The 17,102-nt window shown below is 39.6% G+C and overlaps 1 protein-coding gene across 4 annotated transcripts in view; it reads left to right on the forward strand.

Annotated features, from left to right (window-relative positions):
* PCDH19 (protocadherin 19) overlaps positions 1 to 16,780 on the forward strand; it is a 108,512-nt gene extending 91,732 nt beyond the window's left edge. For all 4 annotated transcript variants that reach the window (XM_005869898.2, XM_005869899.2, XM_005869900.2 and 1 more), the window contains one exon: positions 11,110 to 16,780. In XM_005869898.2, the coding sequence (XP_005869960.1) occupies positions 11,110 to 11,708 (599 nt within the window). In that variant the 3' untranslated portion in view covers positions 11,709 to 16,780. The remainder of the gene's footprint in view (positions 1 to 11,109) is intronic.
* The last annotated feature ends 322 nt before the right edge of the window (positions 16,781 to 17,102 follow it).

Here is a 17,102-nt window from a genome sequence, read left to right on the forward strand (position 1 = left end):
CCCCAACCCCCTGATGGGCCCTGCTCTGTGAGTGACAGGGGGGAGCTCCTCAACCGCCTGATCGGCCCTGCTCTGTGCGTGACAGGGGGTGGCGCAGCAACCTCCCCATCGACCCTGCCTTGAGTGGGACAGGGGGCGGTGCCCCAACCCCCCAATCGGCCCTACCCTGAGCGTGACTGAGGGTGGCATCGCAACCTCCCGATCTGCCCTGCTCTGTGCATGACAGGGGGTGGCACCCCAACTCCCCAATCGGCCCTGCTCTGAGCCCAACCAGGGGCTGCACCTAAGGATTGGGACTGCCCTCTGCCACCCGGGAGCAGGCCTAAGCCAGCAGGTCGTTATCTCCCAAGGGGTCCCAGACTGCGAGAGGGCACAAGCCGGGCTGAGGGACCCCCCCTCCCCCCCGAGTGCACAAATTTTTGTGCACCAGGCCTCTAGTGGATATATAATGCTCTATTATTTTAACTTGTGAATGGAAATGAGTATTCACGATTCTAAGGACTGGTTTTGGTGATGGTGATTGTGTCTGAATGTGCATGTGTGCGTGTCTGTCTGTGATTTTTTTATATGTGGCCATAATCCAGGCTTACTATGTATCCTCTTACATAGATTTTTCTAGAGCTGTGTTAGAGTGTTTTGACTCAGGTAATCTCAACCAAAAAGCCTTTTGATATTCCTATATTCAGAATTCAAGCCAACTCAGAAAAAGTCCTCACAGCTGTGGCCTAGAGAGATTCCAAGAATTCCTTGATGCTTCAGATGGAACAGCTATTCCATTTTTCGGAGAAGAGTTGGACAAGCTAAAGGTCGGGGCAGGGGGTCTTACTGGAACATCCATGTGCTAATGGTGTAAAAGACTTTTTCTTTCTAATAAGAGCAGTGGAATAAGCATAGGATGCCTTAAAATTACCAAGCTCCCTCAATGAATAGATTAATTGGCCTCACTTCTGAAATTGTCTACTTGCTTTTGAGGCAACACCCTAAAAAATACACCTTGCTTTCTCTCACTAGGATGATTAAGTGGATCACTGGAAAAAGAGTAATTGTAAATACCTCTAAGGAAAAGAACAAAAAATAATAATGAGCCTTGTCCAAGAATGATGGATAATGACAAGTAAACATAGAAGGTGGTGTTTGATCTCTTCAGTTTTGGTATTCATTATTCACAGTTATTATTCATAAATTCCAGCACAAATGTTAGGCCTGCACCCCAGTGACACATTTGCATTTTATTTTAAGTTGATTTCTACCTGGTTTTGCAAACAAGTATTTAATGGTTTTGGTTGTCTCTCACTATTCATATGTTGCTAGAGCTTGTCTTTTACACATAATGGCTTCTATCCCTTTCAAACTCTTTATCTCAGTCATCCATCTCACTCCATCCAATAGTCATATATTCTCTCTCTCTCTCTCTCTCTCTCTCTCTCTCTCTCTCTCTCTCTTTCTCGATTTCTAACATGGAAAAGTGATATTTGAACAGATCCCCCTAAGGCAATCAATTTACTTTTAATTTGTCTGTTACTAAGCTTTTTTGTTGTTGTTGTAATGAGGAAGGAGTGAAACTGCTGTAAAATTTATTAGCTTCCAGGAAGATATTTGAAATGAATTTTTTTTAATGATTGTGCTGTTTGCTGTACCCAGAAGCAGTGTCATTGCAATTACAGTATTCCATATGTTTGCTAGAGCCACACTGAAATATCAAGATAATGCTAGATTTTTTATGAGGCTTTTGTTGCTAACAAATAGTTCAACCTAGGTAATTAATAGATAGTAATCCTTCTGACACTCTTATTTGCCTTTAGTGACTATTTCTAATGATTCCCACCTAGCTGATGACATGACACATTGCAAGAGATAGTGACTGGTTTACTGAGCACTGTATTTTTTCAATGAGAAAGAATCCATTGGAGAATTACTATATTGTTTCTTAGCTTCCCCACCCTGTACCATGAACATTTTGGCAGTCAAGGACCTTTAAAGAATTTGGAAGTTACAGTTGCAACATTTTTATTGACTCATGTATAGCATTGCCTGTTGTCCTGGGACTTGACTGAGGGAAGAGTCAGTTCCTGTTAAGAGGAACACCAGCTGCTGGGTACCTTTTTTCCCCTAACATTAAATTTTCATTAAAAAAGGAAGATTTTTTTTCTCCTGGTTAGCATGCCGTGTCCCTCTTGCTTTCATACCAGCTCTATTTGTGCCATCCTTAGTATATAGTCTGTCTGATACCCAGAAGCTCATGACCAGCATAAAAGTGCCTTTTCCCCTCAAGTTAATGATGTGTTAGCAATTTCCTTATTTTCCAGAAAAGAGTGAAACCAAGTTGATGATAACTTTAGGTTTAGTGCTACTTGTAAGCATCACCTGAAGGCTTTGTCTTTCCAACAGTATAACTACCTGTAGAATGTGTGAAACGGTCTACTTTTAATCTGCACAAAGTCAAATAATTAGTTTGAACTCTTCACAGAAGTAAATAGGCATTGTAGGTGTCCAACAGATATAGGACTTAATTCTGTGGATATCTTAGAATGAAACTTTTAAAAACGGTCCTATTTTAAAAAGTTTGCTCAGAGTAGTTATATCTCAGTGCTCCTCTTTTGGGGAATAGTTCAATGGCCTTTTGTGACCCCTCATATTTTACATGTAAAGATGCTTTATCAAATTGTTTCTAAGCACCTAGATGAAGTCCAGCATTTTGTCAGATATTTTTTTCCACCATAGAAGACAAAATACAAAGGTTCCAGTCTAGTAAATCTCTGCTTATCTCAGTCACTGTCAGCACCTCTTATTTCTTAGTTGCAATTTTCCAGGCAGCCCTCTGCTTCATTTCTTTGCTCCCCATGCATCAGCACAAATTATTTATACTTATACACATCTTGAAATCTCTTCTTTATGGATTGGATTGAATTGAGCCCAAGTACAAAAATGAAAACTCCAGGAACTATTGTGATTGCCCAAATTGCAGCTTAAATATTAAATTTTCAAGCACTTATACTTCAACTAGTGGCCCGGTGCACAAAATTTGTGCAGGGGGGGATCGGTTTCCCTCAGCCCAGCCTGCACCCTCTCGAAATCTGGGACTGCCGGCTCCTAACTGCTCACCTGCCTGCCTGCTGGATCATCCCTACCTGCCTCTGTCTGCCTGCCTGATTGTCCCTAACTGCCCTCCCCTACCAGCCTGATCACCCCTAACTGCCTCTGCCTTGGTCCCCACCACTATGGCTTTGTCTGGAAGGAAGTCAGACATCCGGAAGATGGCCAGTCGACCTGGTCTAATTAGCATATTACCCTTTTATTAGTATAGATAGATTATACAGGATAGGATTGCTTAAATGGGGGGGGGCCTTTTTCAGCAGGAGGAGATGCTCTTGGCAGACAAAAATATATAATCCCTATATCTGGACTGATAGCCAGTCATATGCATTATACTGCCAAACGGTCATTAAAAAATGGAACCACTTTCTTACATCTTACACCAAACAGATGTTGCCCTTAAAACCCCTCCTCAGCCCCCACCTTAGGTTCTGCCTTTGCAGTTCACCCAGATTAAGTTCTGATTGGTTGGTTTCTAGGCCAGTCAGCATCAAAAGCTCTGCCTCCTAGGCAGCCATTGGCTCCTTGCAGTTCACCCAGATTTGATTCTAATTGGTCGGTTTCTATGCCAGTTGGCATCAAAAGCTCCACCTCCTAGGCAGCCATTGGCTCCTCACAGTTCACACAGATTTGATTCTATTGGTCAGTTTCTATGCCATCAGTATCTCTGGGCCTATCTCTGGGGCTGTTCAGAGAGGTGGGGCTGATCAGCAGCCCCCATGGAGGCCCAGAGAGAAAGAGAGGCTCAGCTGCTGGCCAGACTGGGAGAGAAAGAGAGAGGCAAGGGCTGATCAATAGCTGCCACAGAGGCTATGGGTCAGACCCCTCTTCTCTCTCCAAACCTCTCTCCGGGCCTAATCCACAGCCCCCTCAGCAGTCAGTGCTGGGCCACAGCCCCTGTAGGTGGCAGCAGTCAGTGCTGGGTCACCACAGCAGCCCAGCACTGACTGCAGGACTGACTTCTGGTCGGTCGAGCCTTCAGTCGTTTTGGACATTATGGACCCTGGGTTTTTATATATTATGATATGTTTTAACTTTGTCTCTTTGACCAGATAAGCACTGTAGATTTTATTGAAGATAATACACTTACTTTGAATTCTGAAATGGACATCTATTTTTAAAATTTTTTTTCTTTATTGATTTAAGGTATTACATATGTGTCCTTATCGCCTCATTGCCCCTAGTTTCATGTTGCACTGGTTGTTAAATGAATTTCAGTTGCATCAACTGTGAATGAGGGGAGAGGCCAATGTGTAATTTGGCATCATAGAGGCAAAAAATTGGTTGGCACTTGCTAACTGATGCTGATCAAATGGTCTAAGAAAAGGTTGGGGTTCATTCGTCTTTTATCCATCCTCTCAAGCTAAATCTAAACTTTACAGAATTCCTGCTTTTTAACTACCCTAACAATGCCAACTAATGCCGATCAGAGCTGGCTTTTCTCTCTGCCTATCTTCTCTCTTTTGGCAACATTCCTTTGCCAGTTCAAGAACTTTGTTCCCACACACTTTCCTCAACTTTGCCCTTCCTGAGGTATCTTTACCTGCAAACATGTCTAACCTTTCTTATTCAATCAAAACTTTCCTATCTTGGGTCCCTTTTATCCATGATTTGCTGTGTGACCAAAGAAAACTGGTGATTTCAGTTTGGTAGTTGATCCTCTTCTTTGTTTTTCTTCTTTTTTAAAATCCTTACCTGAGGAAATGTTTTGTGTGTGTTGTCCTTTGTTTTTGAGAGAGAGAGAGAGAGAGAGAGAGAGAGAGAGAGAGAGAGAGAGATTACATGAGAAAGAAACATCAATCCATTGCCTCCTATATGCACCCTGATCAGGGATCAAATCAGCAACCTGGGTATGTGTCCTGACCTGGAATCCAACCCGACACCTTTTGGTGTACTGTATGATGCTCCAACCAATTGAGCCACACTGGCCAAGGCTGGATCCTCTTATTTTGACAGGGACCTTTAATGCCTGTCACAGATGAATGAAAAATGTGGGAATTTTTCTCCATGTTTTAAGGGATGATTTTTATATAGCTTATCTTTGGCATCTGTCAAATAATACCACATCGATGTTTCAAATGCCAATCAAAGTTTTGACATCCTCTCACTTCTGCCTGTTGTCTGTCAGGCCATAGTTCTGTAGGAAGGGATGCTAATAAGCAGGAGGCTGGGGAAGAAGAGAATTTTGAAAAAAGCATTAGGGAGGAACAAAAATGGTGGGAAATTTTAAAAGAAAGAGAAAAAGGAAGAAAGTAATAAGTAGCTCTTTGTAGTGTATTTTGCAGAGAAGTAGGGTCTATTTCTAAGTATTAAAAATAGATATGGCCCTAGCTGATTTGGTTAAGTAGTAAAAGCATCAGTCCACAGACTGAAGGGTCAAGGGTTCGATTCTGGTCAAGGACATATTCCTCAGTTGCAGGCTCGATCCAGGCCCCCAGTCAGGGCATGTGTGGGAGGCAACCAATCGATATGTCTCTCTCACATCAATGTTTCTCTCTCTCTGATCTCCCCCTCCCTTCCACTCTCTCTAAAAATCAATGGGAAAAATATCCTCAGGTGAGGACTAACAAAAAAATAGATATGGATATGGATATTTAGTAGGCAGTTTATGTCTGCTTCAGATGAGTAGGAGTTTGGTAGGTCAAGAGGGGAAACTTCTTGAGTTATGTTTTCTTGATTAGGTGCACATGACCAATGTTAACAACTGTCTCTTTATAATCATTGCTACAATGTCTTCCATTATATCTCACAAAAAATAATCCTGTTTTGGTCATAGATCATCTTGTTCATGATATGATTAAGCTAAGTGTATGTATATGAGTACAATCCAGGAAGCTTTTCTGATTTACACATGGCTTGCTTGTAGGTTACTTAGAAGTAGCTAACTATTTGAGCTCCCAGGAACTGGAACTCACTCTAACTTTCCCTTTCTGCATCATTGGTTACAGATCACTTCTAACAAGATAACACATTGCTCTTTTAACTGTAACTTTGAACTATTTTAGTGTTGGAGTTTTGTCTCTGATCATTGGAATCGTTGAGTTAATACACCCAAACTCTGAATCACGGTAAAGAACTGCCAGCATTATTGAACACATCTATTGTGGTTGGAAATCTATACAAACCCAACAGAGACTCTCAGCTCTTTTATTCCACTAGGACTTTGAACGTTTTAGTAAAGTCTGAAATGGTGTTTTCATCATGTTCTTTTTTTTTTTTTTTTTAGCTTTGGTTGAGACTATGGGTAGGCTCTTTCTAGTGTGGAAGCACATTGCTTGCCTACCTCTAAAGAGACAGCAGCTTCACATCCTGAGGAGAATAGTAATTGCTGCAAAAAGTTTTGCTATTATCTACACAAAATAATATATTCTGTTCTTTTTCTATTTTATTACTTGTCCATCACAACTTACTCATTGCTGCCTCTTACTGATGCTTTTACTTAAGATTTAAATATATTTTTTGCCAGAGGTTTTGGGATTTTCTCACCAAGGTTCCTAAATGACAAATTATGACAAAAAATACTTATTACAACTTAGATTGAAAAAGCTTTATTTTTCTCTGTTTTTATTCTTTTATTTTTTACCTAAGGTAATATGATCTGCATTGAACTAAGGAGTTCTATGGCCTCGAGATTTGTGTTCCTCTTTCAAACTTATTCTATTTGTTTTATTATTTTATTTTAAAAATACTGGGGACAGGGAAGGCCAATTTGCAAATTCATAATTTACACCTAATCATGTGAACATTTGAATTTATCTGTATGTGGTAATGAGTTTGAATTCCCACAACTCTGTAGATTTTAGTGTCTTACATTTTGCTTTGCTTAGGCTCAAGTAAGTACTTTCAGAGAAAGATGTAGCAAGGTATAGAGTTACAAAAAGGCTCCTAAGAGCAATCTTAGCAGGAAATTAGTGAGTTTTTAGCCTACATCTGTTTTAACTAGAGCCAGCATTTTGACAGTTAATTTGTGATAACACAAAATGGTTCCTTTCTAGTCTCATATCTTCATCCTCAAACACAATACTACATGATGGCAGGCATATAGTTTGTACAATTCCTATGCAATTCCAGAAGTAGTTTCTTTGCTTTTTTACATCTGGTTTGTCTTCATTGTTCTTCTTACGGAGCTTTGTATTGTGATTTTCTCACGTTTAATACAAATATAATTTGTATTAAACTGAAGTTTTGATTTTTAAAAAGTAATTCATCTTCAGTGCATTTATGAATGTAGGTTACCTTGGGCTGAGAAGATATTCTTCTATATTCACCAGGTTTTCTTTCATATTTAATATGGCTGTAAACACTAAAGCCAGATTGGATTTTATTTTAATTGTATTGACACAAATGTCACCATGTAATGTATGGTACCAAAAATGATAAGCAACAAGTCACTGCTCTTGGTCAAGATTTAATGAAGTAAAGAAATCAGATCTAAGCCATGGGTGAGACATTGTGAATGAAAGATTCTCTTAGATTTAATTCTTCACTTGCATGAAGAACAGAGCAAAAAGTAAGTTCACACAATTAATACAAGAAAATTGCATATTATTCTAGCTCATATAGGGTTGAGGTAGGTTTAGCAAGATTGGTGGACAGCTTTAGACTGATTGTATTCCTTGGAGTGCTGAGTTTACTTTTTCCTCTTTCCGAAGAATGATTTATTCACTAGGCAGTCGGTAAGCTGAAAGCAAGTACTGTCTGCAGAGAAGCTTCTGAGAAGACAGAGTTTCCTACTCTAGTCTTCCTAGATTCATAAGATCTTTGAGGTGTCTGCTACTGGGGTCTCTGCTCTCATTCTGTGTGCTGAGGCTCCAGGTCTCCTCCTGCTGTTCATTTGAAGCAGCCTACTATAGGGAAGGAGCACTGTATTTAGATATGGGGTAACAAATGGGTGGCATTTCCCTACTGAATTGCGTTTAAAAAAACAACAACCCGCATCTCCAAGCCTTTGAAGACAGCCACTTGATACTAAAAACTTAAAAGAAATTAGAGCTTTATGTTGAGTGGATTGAGAAGATTCCATTTGATGATTAGAATGTAGTTTACCATTGTTCTGCTTTAGAAGTGTGAGCAAGTGGCGTATAATATCAGTCTGAAGGTTAGCTGGGATTTTTCTCTTCATAGCTGGTCACATGTCCATGGTTCCAGGGCTGAAAGGCTAAGGCCTCTATGCCTTTGTGTCCTAAATTAGGAACAAAAAGGACAGGACCCCATAGCCTTCTGGACATTTTTTGTTGGCTTCCAGGGGACACTTGCTTAGATTTGTAGAAACAGAAGTTAATTATTGAACTGTTCCATCACTTGCAACTCCTTATTCTCCACCCCCAAACAAACACTCACACTAATTCTTTAGAGCTACTACTTGGAAAGTTATGAGATGGGCCTCAGAGAAGATAGAGAGGAAGAAACATATTTTTGGGAAACTGAAGATATAAATTCTGTCCTACTGGAGGGATCCTGGGGTCTCCTGGGGAAAGCACTAGATTTGGATGAAACTGATTGTGGGTGGATTAGCCATAGACTCTTCCACTTGTAATGTTTAGGTCTACATAAAGTGTTTCTCAAGTTGTCTCAACATGTTTCCCTTACTTTTTATACTTTTTGCCTCCCAGGAACATATGCAATTTGGATGATGACATGCTATTGGATAGATAGCAGCACTGAGATTTTGCAGGGAAGCGGCAGATAAATCCTTCATTTTGCAGAGGGAACTATGCAACCCTGACTTGGAACTGTGCCAAAGTTTGCAGAAGCATTGACTTATCTATGTGGAAAGCACTTATCTTGTTGGTGATAATGCTAATTTATTTGGTTTCAGCTGCAAAATTCTGAATGTTTCATTCTCCAGCACTGAAATGGGGCTTAAAATGGCCATCTTAAATTTAAATTGGCAAATTGTGACCAGGTATCAGGAAAAAATTTTACCTTTGGTTCTCTTTTCAGCAGTTTAAACTAGGCCAAGGGTCATATCCCACAGTTTTGTTGAATTCTAAACTCAGCCTGGATTATGCCTGGCCATTTAGTTGCTTCCAATATATTTTCTCAAAATGTGAGATATATACCCAACTAACCTATTATTTCTTGAGCCCCCTTTCATGTAACCCTTTACTAAAATAGCCTTTGATGACTGAGGCAGAACAGTTCCTCTTTGATATGTTATTTACTCACTGAAAACAAACAACAACAACAAAAGAAATACAAGTGTTGAAGGAAGGTGTGCTATATGTAGACTGATATCAGGCAAGGCACTGAACTGTAGACTTCTTCCTCTTGAAAAAGAGCAGTCACAGCATACATTTCCAACTTTTGGGAGTGGCATGCACTTTTTGTTTTTGTGATCTTTCCTGTCTCCCTACCTCCTCCGATCCTTCCCCAGAGTTTTTAAATAAGTGTTAAGCTACTTGTATTTTGGTGCAATATTCAATATGATGAAAATTTTCATTAGGTCAACCTCATGCCAAAATGTAACATAAATATAAATGGTTCTGGAAAACTAGGGGTGTAAATCAGACCTTGAGATGAACAGTTCTACCAATGGACAGGCAGAAGTTAACCCTGGCCTCATGCTTTCATGAAGCTTATGTAGAAAGCCTCTCTGAGAGTCAAATTAACAACTTAATCTTAAATGAACTTAATGTGAAAAAAGAAACACATCTCACCAATAATTATGTACTCTGTCTGCTGAGATTATCCATGATAGGGCTAAAGAAATCCATGGAAGATTTCTTTAAGAAATATAACCTTAAAAATCTGCAGATAAAGAAGAGAAGGAGGAATGGCTACTTGGGTATAATTAAATGATGCTCAATCTATGAGTGATGTGTGTATAGGGCCAATGAAGTTTATGGGTCAGATGGAAGGAAGAGAGCTCAGTATGTTCATTCTAATGGGAAATTAAGTTATGCAAATAGCTTAGTGAGAAGATTGACTGGTGGTCAAAAAGAAGTAATGTGATTGGGCTTTCAAAGATAGCATGATACCAATCCCAAATTAAGCACTGTATATCATTGGCAGGTAGGGTGGATATGTGGTTGGAAGTGCTGTTGCTCAAAAACATGGCTAAAACTTCTCAGATATACTGACTGTTGGATTACCTGCTCTGCTTCCACTTCTTCTGCTGCTGGAACCACTCTCAAATACAGTTGACCTTAAGCAGGAGTTGTTGTTAAAATGCTGGCTTTCAGTACCTTGACTCTCAGGATAAACTTCTTTAAAAAAAATATGGCATTTTTCATCATAGTGTGCATTTTTATTTTTATTGAACTTATTGGAGTGACATTGTTTAACAAAATTATATAGGTTTCAAGTGTACACGTCTATAATACATCTTTTCAATATTGTATTGTGTGCTTACCATCCAGAGTCAAGTCTCTGTTGGTCACCATTTATCACCCCTTTACCTTCTTCTACCTCCTTCCACCCCTCCTTTCCCTCTTGTAATCACCGTACTATTGTCTGTGTCTATGAGTTGTTGTTTTTTAACCCCTTCATCTTTTTCACCCAGCCCCCCAAACGCCTCCCCACTGGCAGTTGTTTTCCTTTAGGTTTTTAGTTTTGTCAACAGTGGGAACAGTGACAACAATAATAAAAAGGGGATGTGTACAGGAGGATGTCTACAGTCTTTTAAAAATCCAATTCTAGCCCAGCCACAGTGGCTCAGTGGTTGAGCATTGACTTATGAATCAGGAGGTCATGGTTTAATTCCTGGTCAGGGCCTATGCCTGGGCTGCAGGCTCAATCCCCAATGGTGCAAGAGGCAGTTGATCGATCAATGATTCTCACCCATCATTGATGTTTTTATTTCTCTTTCCCTCTCCCTTCCACCCTGAAATCAATAAAGATATATTTTTTTAAAAAATCCAATTCTTCACACTTGTCCCAAAAGGCAAGAAGGGACTATCTATAAGTGCCATTCCCCAAAAGGGCTTGTGGACACCTAAGAAACCAGAAGGTTGGGGAGTAAGAATGATTCCTGGGAAAAGCTGCTGTAATTGACATTTTATTTTCTCCAAACAGATCAGAATGAAGGATTTCACTGCAGGGAAGAATGCCGGATTCTTGGCCACTCTGACAGGTGCTGGATGCCTCGGAACCCCCTGCCCACCCGTTCCAAGTCCCCTGAGAATGTGCGGAATATCATCGCTCTGTCCATTGAAGCTACTGCTGCTGATGTTGAGGCTTATGACGACTGCGGCCCCACCAAGCGGACTTTCGCAACCTTTGGAAAAGATGTCAGCGACCACCCTACTGAGGAGAAGCCCACCCTGAAAGGCAGGAGGACTGTCGATGTGACCATCTGCAGCCCCAAAGTCAATGGCGCTATCCGGGAGGCGGGCAATGGCTGTGAGGCTATTAGCCCTGTCACCTCCCCTCTGCACCTCAAGAGCCCTGTGCCCACCAAGCCTTCCGTGTCTTACACCGTTGCCCTGGCACCACCCGCCCGCGATCTGGAGCAGTATGTCAACCATGTCAACAGTGGTCCTTCCCGTCCCTCTGAAGCTGAGCCTCGTGGAGCTGACAGCGAGAAAGTGATGCATGAGGTCAACCCCATTCTGAAGGAGGGTCGCAACAAAGAGTCTCCTGGCATGAAGCGTCTGAAGGATATAGTTCTCTAAACCAGTCTCGGGGAAGAAGAGAGAAACCATGCTGGCTAGCGAAGAAGCAGGAGCTGATCGTTTTAATTACTCACCAATGGTTGGTTCTTGAGTGGCTGTATTTCAGAGCTTTCCCTAAATGTATTGTTTATAAATGACTATCATTTTGTGACAATCCCTCTTGTTTCAACAGGCAGCAGGGGTGTTCGGTTGGAGCAAATTAGCTTTGGCTTGAGTTGTTCATGGGGCCTTGATGTTGGGGAAACAGAGATGAATTCAGTTGTGAAAAGTATTATGTATAAGTGTTTGAATTTATATATTTTTCTATGTCAAAATTATAATATAAATTACATTGTTTGTGGAGGATTACATTTAAAAAAGCAAAAAAAAAAAAGCTCTGGACACTTTTAATAAGCTCGCTACTGTTTTGTAGTGTAGGCAAGTTAATGGTCATTTATTGTGTACTATTCATTGATTCAGTGATGTGAAATTGAGCCCCTAAAAGATTGTTTCTGAAGCTCAAGTAGTTTCCAATGCTGCTATTTGCTGTGGACACCCCTGCTTTAAGAACCCTTTTGCTAGCTGTGCTATTGTTGTATTTGATATTGCAAATTGCTATGTGCGTGGTGATGGCAAAAGACTTTTAGAGGTTGGTGTTTTTTTTCTTAAAAAAATGAATAAAACTATAGATAAAAACAAAGTGCAAACTGAGATGGGCAAGTGAATAAGCAACACCACACACATATAGACAAGTACTTGGGGATACTCACTCTTGGAAGATACCATGGAGTGATTGCTCACACCTTGCAGAGTATTTTGCCTGCCTTTCAGTCTTCTGCCCAGATCTGTGATAGATCATTGCAGAAAGTCATTTTTTGATATTCTGCTATCTAATTTGCAGTTGTCAGAAATACTGTGCTGAAAGTTACATGAAATCAATTTTTCTAATTTTCAGGCCCTGAACAGGAAAGTTGCTCATGAAGTTATCATTTTCAAGGCTTAGAAATTCCCTGATTCCAATCACCTAAAATTAAAAAGGACTGAATCTATTTTGAGATCTAATTAGCATCTTTTTAGACACACTTCCTGATTCAGTGTTTCCCAGTCATGATTAGAATTACACTACAAAGCATGTCATGGGGTGGAATTGAGAACTCCATGTTGCTTTGTATTGTAGGCTTATAATTTGGGATTGTATAAGCAGTACAAAATGTACTTTTAGGAAAAGACAGGTAACAGGTAACAGCATCACTAACTCAATTACTGTGCCTTCTATATGGAGACACTTGGACACTTGAACTCATCTTTTTATGACTAATACTTTTTTAAAATAAAAAATGTGAACAGGAAACCATTAAAATAAAAATTCTTTAGATTTAGCTAACTCTTTGCTGTAGGCTAGGAATATAGCTTTTTTTATTAACAAGTTTGTTATACACAGTTTTTTGTTTAACATTCTTCCAACTCCCCCATTTATAAACTGTCTATTAATATTCACTAGCCAACATAGTATTCTTGCAGCTTAAGAGTTCATTGTTTTAAAATAAACAGATATGTCACCTTTGCTCTGCCTTGTTCTTAAAAGAGTTGTTTCTAGAGAAACAAGTTTTGTGGTTCTGTTTTCACTGGTTTTAGTTTTTGAAGTTCAAGAGTACCCAGAAAAAAGGCTTAGAGGGTAGAGCATTAGAATGCAAAAGAGAATTTATTTTCTTAAGTTTAGGTAGATAAATCAGCTCTTTTGAATGTTTTAGTTATTTTTACCTGAGTTCCTGGCTTTATACATTATTAGGAATATTTTCTTTTATGGGGGGTAAGGGTTTTGAGGGAGGGGTGGGTAAGGCGGTGGGAATGGAGTTAGGTAGGGGAGAATATTTCTGAAAAAGAACCTATAATAAAGCTACAAATACATCCTTATTTCTTATTCAATGCTGAATACTACCTCATGCAAAATATTGGTGTGGCTGCAGATTTCCCTCTGAAACTGAAGCAATTAGTAATCAATTACCATAGCATCTTCATCTTGACTCATTTTATTCTCTCTGATGGATTTTTCCCCTTTGACCCATTTTAGTAGTAGGTTTTGAATTAGGTATGTATTTCTGTTTTCAACTGACTATTTGATTAACACATTAAAATAAACTCTTTTCACTTTAAGTAATGATGACTGCCCGTAGAATTTAGATTGTTCCTCACCTGATCCATCTTGATATTATGTTCTTACCTATCACCTCAAGGTCACTTTCAAGTCAAATTTGACTGTTTTGGTACTGGTGTATTTCTTACTATGCTTAGTGGGAATAAAGAAGCTGAAAAGATGTGGAAAGTGGGAACATTAAATATTATGTGGCTGTTGAGCCAGAGAGGCCACTGGCTACCATGCCTCCTCTTATCAGCCAAGTTTAAAATGGTTAGAGTAGCAGTGGTATTGATTTTGCCTCTCTCTCTCTCTCTCTCTCTCTCTCTCTCTCACCATCCCCCCCCCTCCCGGAATTTAGAATCCAGCTATACAACAATCATTTTCCCCTGTCAAAACATTTCATTCTCAGTGGGAAGTCAGAGACTTTTTGGCTTCCATATCCTTTTTTGAGCATGTTTAGAGAATTCCCCTTATTAAGAAAATAACTCCCCCCCAATTTTCTGATGTATACATCCTCCCAGAAGCACAAGTGCATCCTAGGAGGGCTCTGTAAGCTGGTTTTATAGGCAGGCTGCCCTGCAAATAGGAATTTTGTGCAAGGATCCTAAATTTCACTTTGGCTCATATTTTTCTTACCCCTTTTTTCAATGTGTCTGATGAAAAGTCACAAAGGCCAGAGAGTCAAATATTCTTCCTTTTCCCTTTCTAAATATGTTATAAAATTAGATATGCAGAAACAATTTTAGTTCCTAAATCCTAAGGAAGTCTATTTCATTTATTCTGATGTTCCTTTTGGGAAGGAGTTAATGTTGAGGCATAACTTGCTTTACTTGTTTTGGGCATGTTCCAGGGCAGGTAAACTTCTTCATTCGACATAAAGGGTTTAGTTTGCATTGATTTATTGCTTTTCCCCAAATATGGGAGTATACTATATACAAGGAATAGGAAGAGGGGAGCCATACTATGTGGAATCTCTTTTTTTTCCTTTTTCTATACCAATTAATCTTTGAACCTGTTCAGAATGAACCTTACTATCCCTTTGATCCCCTTAAAGCCAGTAGAGTAAATTATGGCCCACATTATTGCCCGAATAGGTAATGGGCCAAGGGATCCTCCAGTAACTAAAGGACAGTAATTCTCAAAATGTAGTTTCTGGACCAGCAGCAATAGCATCACTTGGGAACTTATTAGAAATGATCATTCTCAGTTCTCACCTAGATCAACTGAAACAGAGACTCTATGGGAGGGGCCTAACAATCCATATGGATCAGATGCCCACTAAAGGTTGAGGGCTTGTTAAAGCACAGGTTGATGGCTCCAAACTTGGAGATTCTGATTCAGTAAATCTGGGGTGGGGCCAGAGTCTTTGTCTATTTTAAAATTCCCAGATGATGCTGATGCAGCTAGTCCAGGGGCCACAGTTTGGATATCGCTGTTCCAGAATAAATCTGCCTAATAGAGCTAATTGCACCTAAGGTGCTTATTTGAACTAACTGATTGACATGGTGACCCACTAATCGCTAATAAAAATCTTAAAGGAATACAATTTAGAACACTGAAAACTGGAACCACCCAGAGTATCATTCCGGTAGTATTACTTCAGCATGCAACTGATTGTATGAAGGGAATTCAGTTGAATTTTTCATATAGCTCTATCATATCACTAATCACAAAAACAAAAGTGGTCCACTTGAAGCAACAAGGACAAAGGGCAGTTTGGGGAGAGGCAGGGGTATAGGGGATAGCTTGACTGGGCATCCAGGGTGGGAAAACAATTATTATTGTACATAATAGAAGTTCTGACTGGAATTCCATTCCTTTATGGGGATCATTTTGATGTCGAATGTTCCCCAAAGCATCCTGACAAGTCTGGTCCACTTGGCTCTTTCCACAGGGTAATAAGACCCTAACTGACTTTGAAAAACTGGCGTAAATGAGCTTAAGAAGTCCATTGTATACAGTCCTAGTGTTTGCCTTCTCGGTAAAATTACATTTGAGGATGTCATTTCATGAGTCAAATTGTATCTGCTGATACTGAAGTGTATTGAGATGTTGTTCTTTAGTTTAAGTATGTAACAAAATAATATTCAATGGGGATGTGTGGGGGTGGGACTGGGTGGCTTTATATTGATATTGAAATATTCCAGAGCAAAACACATTGTCCTAATGAAGTTGTTGCAGCTCTCTTTGTTTTCTTGTGAAGCTGGAATTGGCCTGTGGGTCACTTGTTGTGCAAAAATGAATTAATTTCAAATATAACTCATATTGCTTTTGTAAAACAAAGAAAATCAACCACCTTGTCTGAAATATATATTGTGAGGCGCTCTTGGTAAAGAACAACCCACAAAAACCTGATCTTGATTGGAAAGCACTGTAGGTCATTAGGGAAAACTGATGATGCTGATTGTTGCTCCAGCTGTGTTGGTAATTAAAGATAAACTTGCTACTAACTGAAAGTTGCTGTCAACCTTAGCAAACAAACCAGCTAACACCATTACAGCACTGGTTAAGTAGATTTTTACTGGCACTGGCTGGCGTTCAGCTGAGGAAGGCTAGGATACAGACTTTAATGACCAAGAGCCAGACTAGCTCAAGCTAGAAATTCAGCAACAAATACCTCCGTGTGTTATTTGAATGCTAAGGTATTAGTTGCAAAAGGCTTACGCCTTCGCTCCTCTAGTGAGGGGAATGAGCCTGATGACACTATTACTGTTTACCTGTCAAACCAGGGTGGAAATTTAGAGGGATGCAAGTACAGTATGTCTCATTAAGCAGTCTCTGTTGCTGATTATATGAAGATGAAATTGTTGTATATGCTGATCTGTATGTTATGTACATTTTCACAGTGATTGAATCATTGTAAAAAGAAAAAAAAAGAAAAAATACAATCACCGCTCTGTCTATTTTATGAAGATGATAAAGCAGCTTTATTAAATTATTACAGTTATGTTTTAAATGGTGTTATCTGCCACATTGTTTCCTTTTATCTGGTGGTTCTCTGTTTCCCCCTTAAATGTGTTTTCTCTGCTTCAAAAATTTAATGCATTTTAGTATTAAAGGCTATTATGGAAAAATTATTATGTGTTTGGTGAAATGTGTCTTGGAGAGTGTTGGTTAGCTTGGGTGTGGGAGTAACTATTAGGCTTAGGAGGTCATCAGCCCTTGGTGAGGTCATTGGTGTTCAGACCCAAGAGGTTCTTGCTTTTTTGATTTCACACAATTGCCAACTCTCTAACTAAGATGAGACTCTCCTTCAGCCAGACTTCAGTCATTTCCTG

This window comes from Myotis brandtii, unplaced genomic scaffold (assembly GCF_000412655.1).
Source record: "Myotis brandtii unplaced genomic scaffold, ASM41265v1 scaffold305, whole genome shotgun sequence".
Lineage (NCBI taxonomy): Eukaryota > Metazoa > Chordata > Mammalia > Chiroptera > Vespertilionidae > Myotis > Myotis brandtii.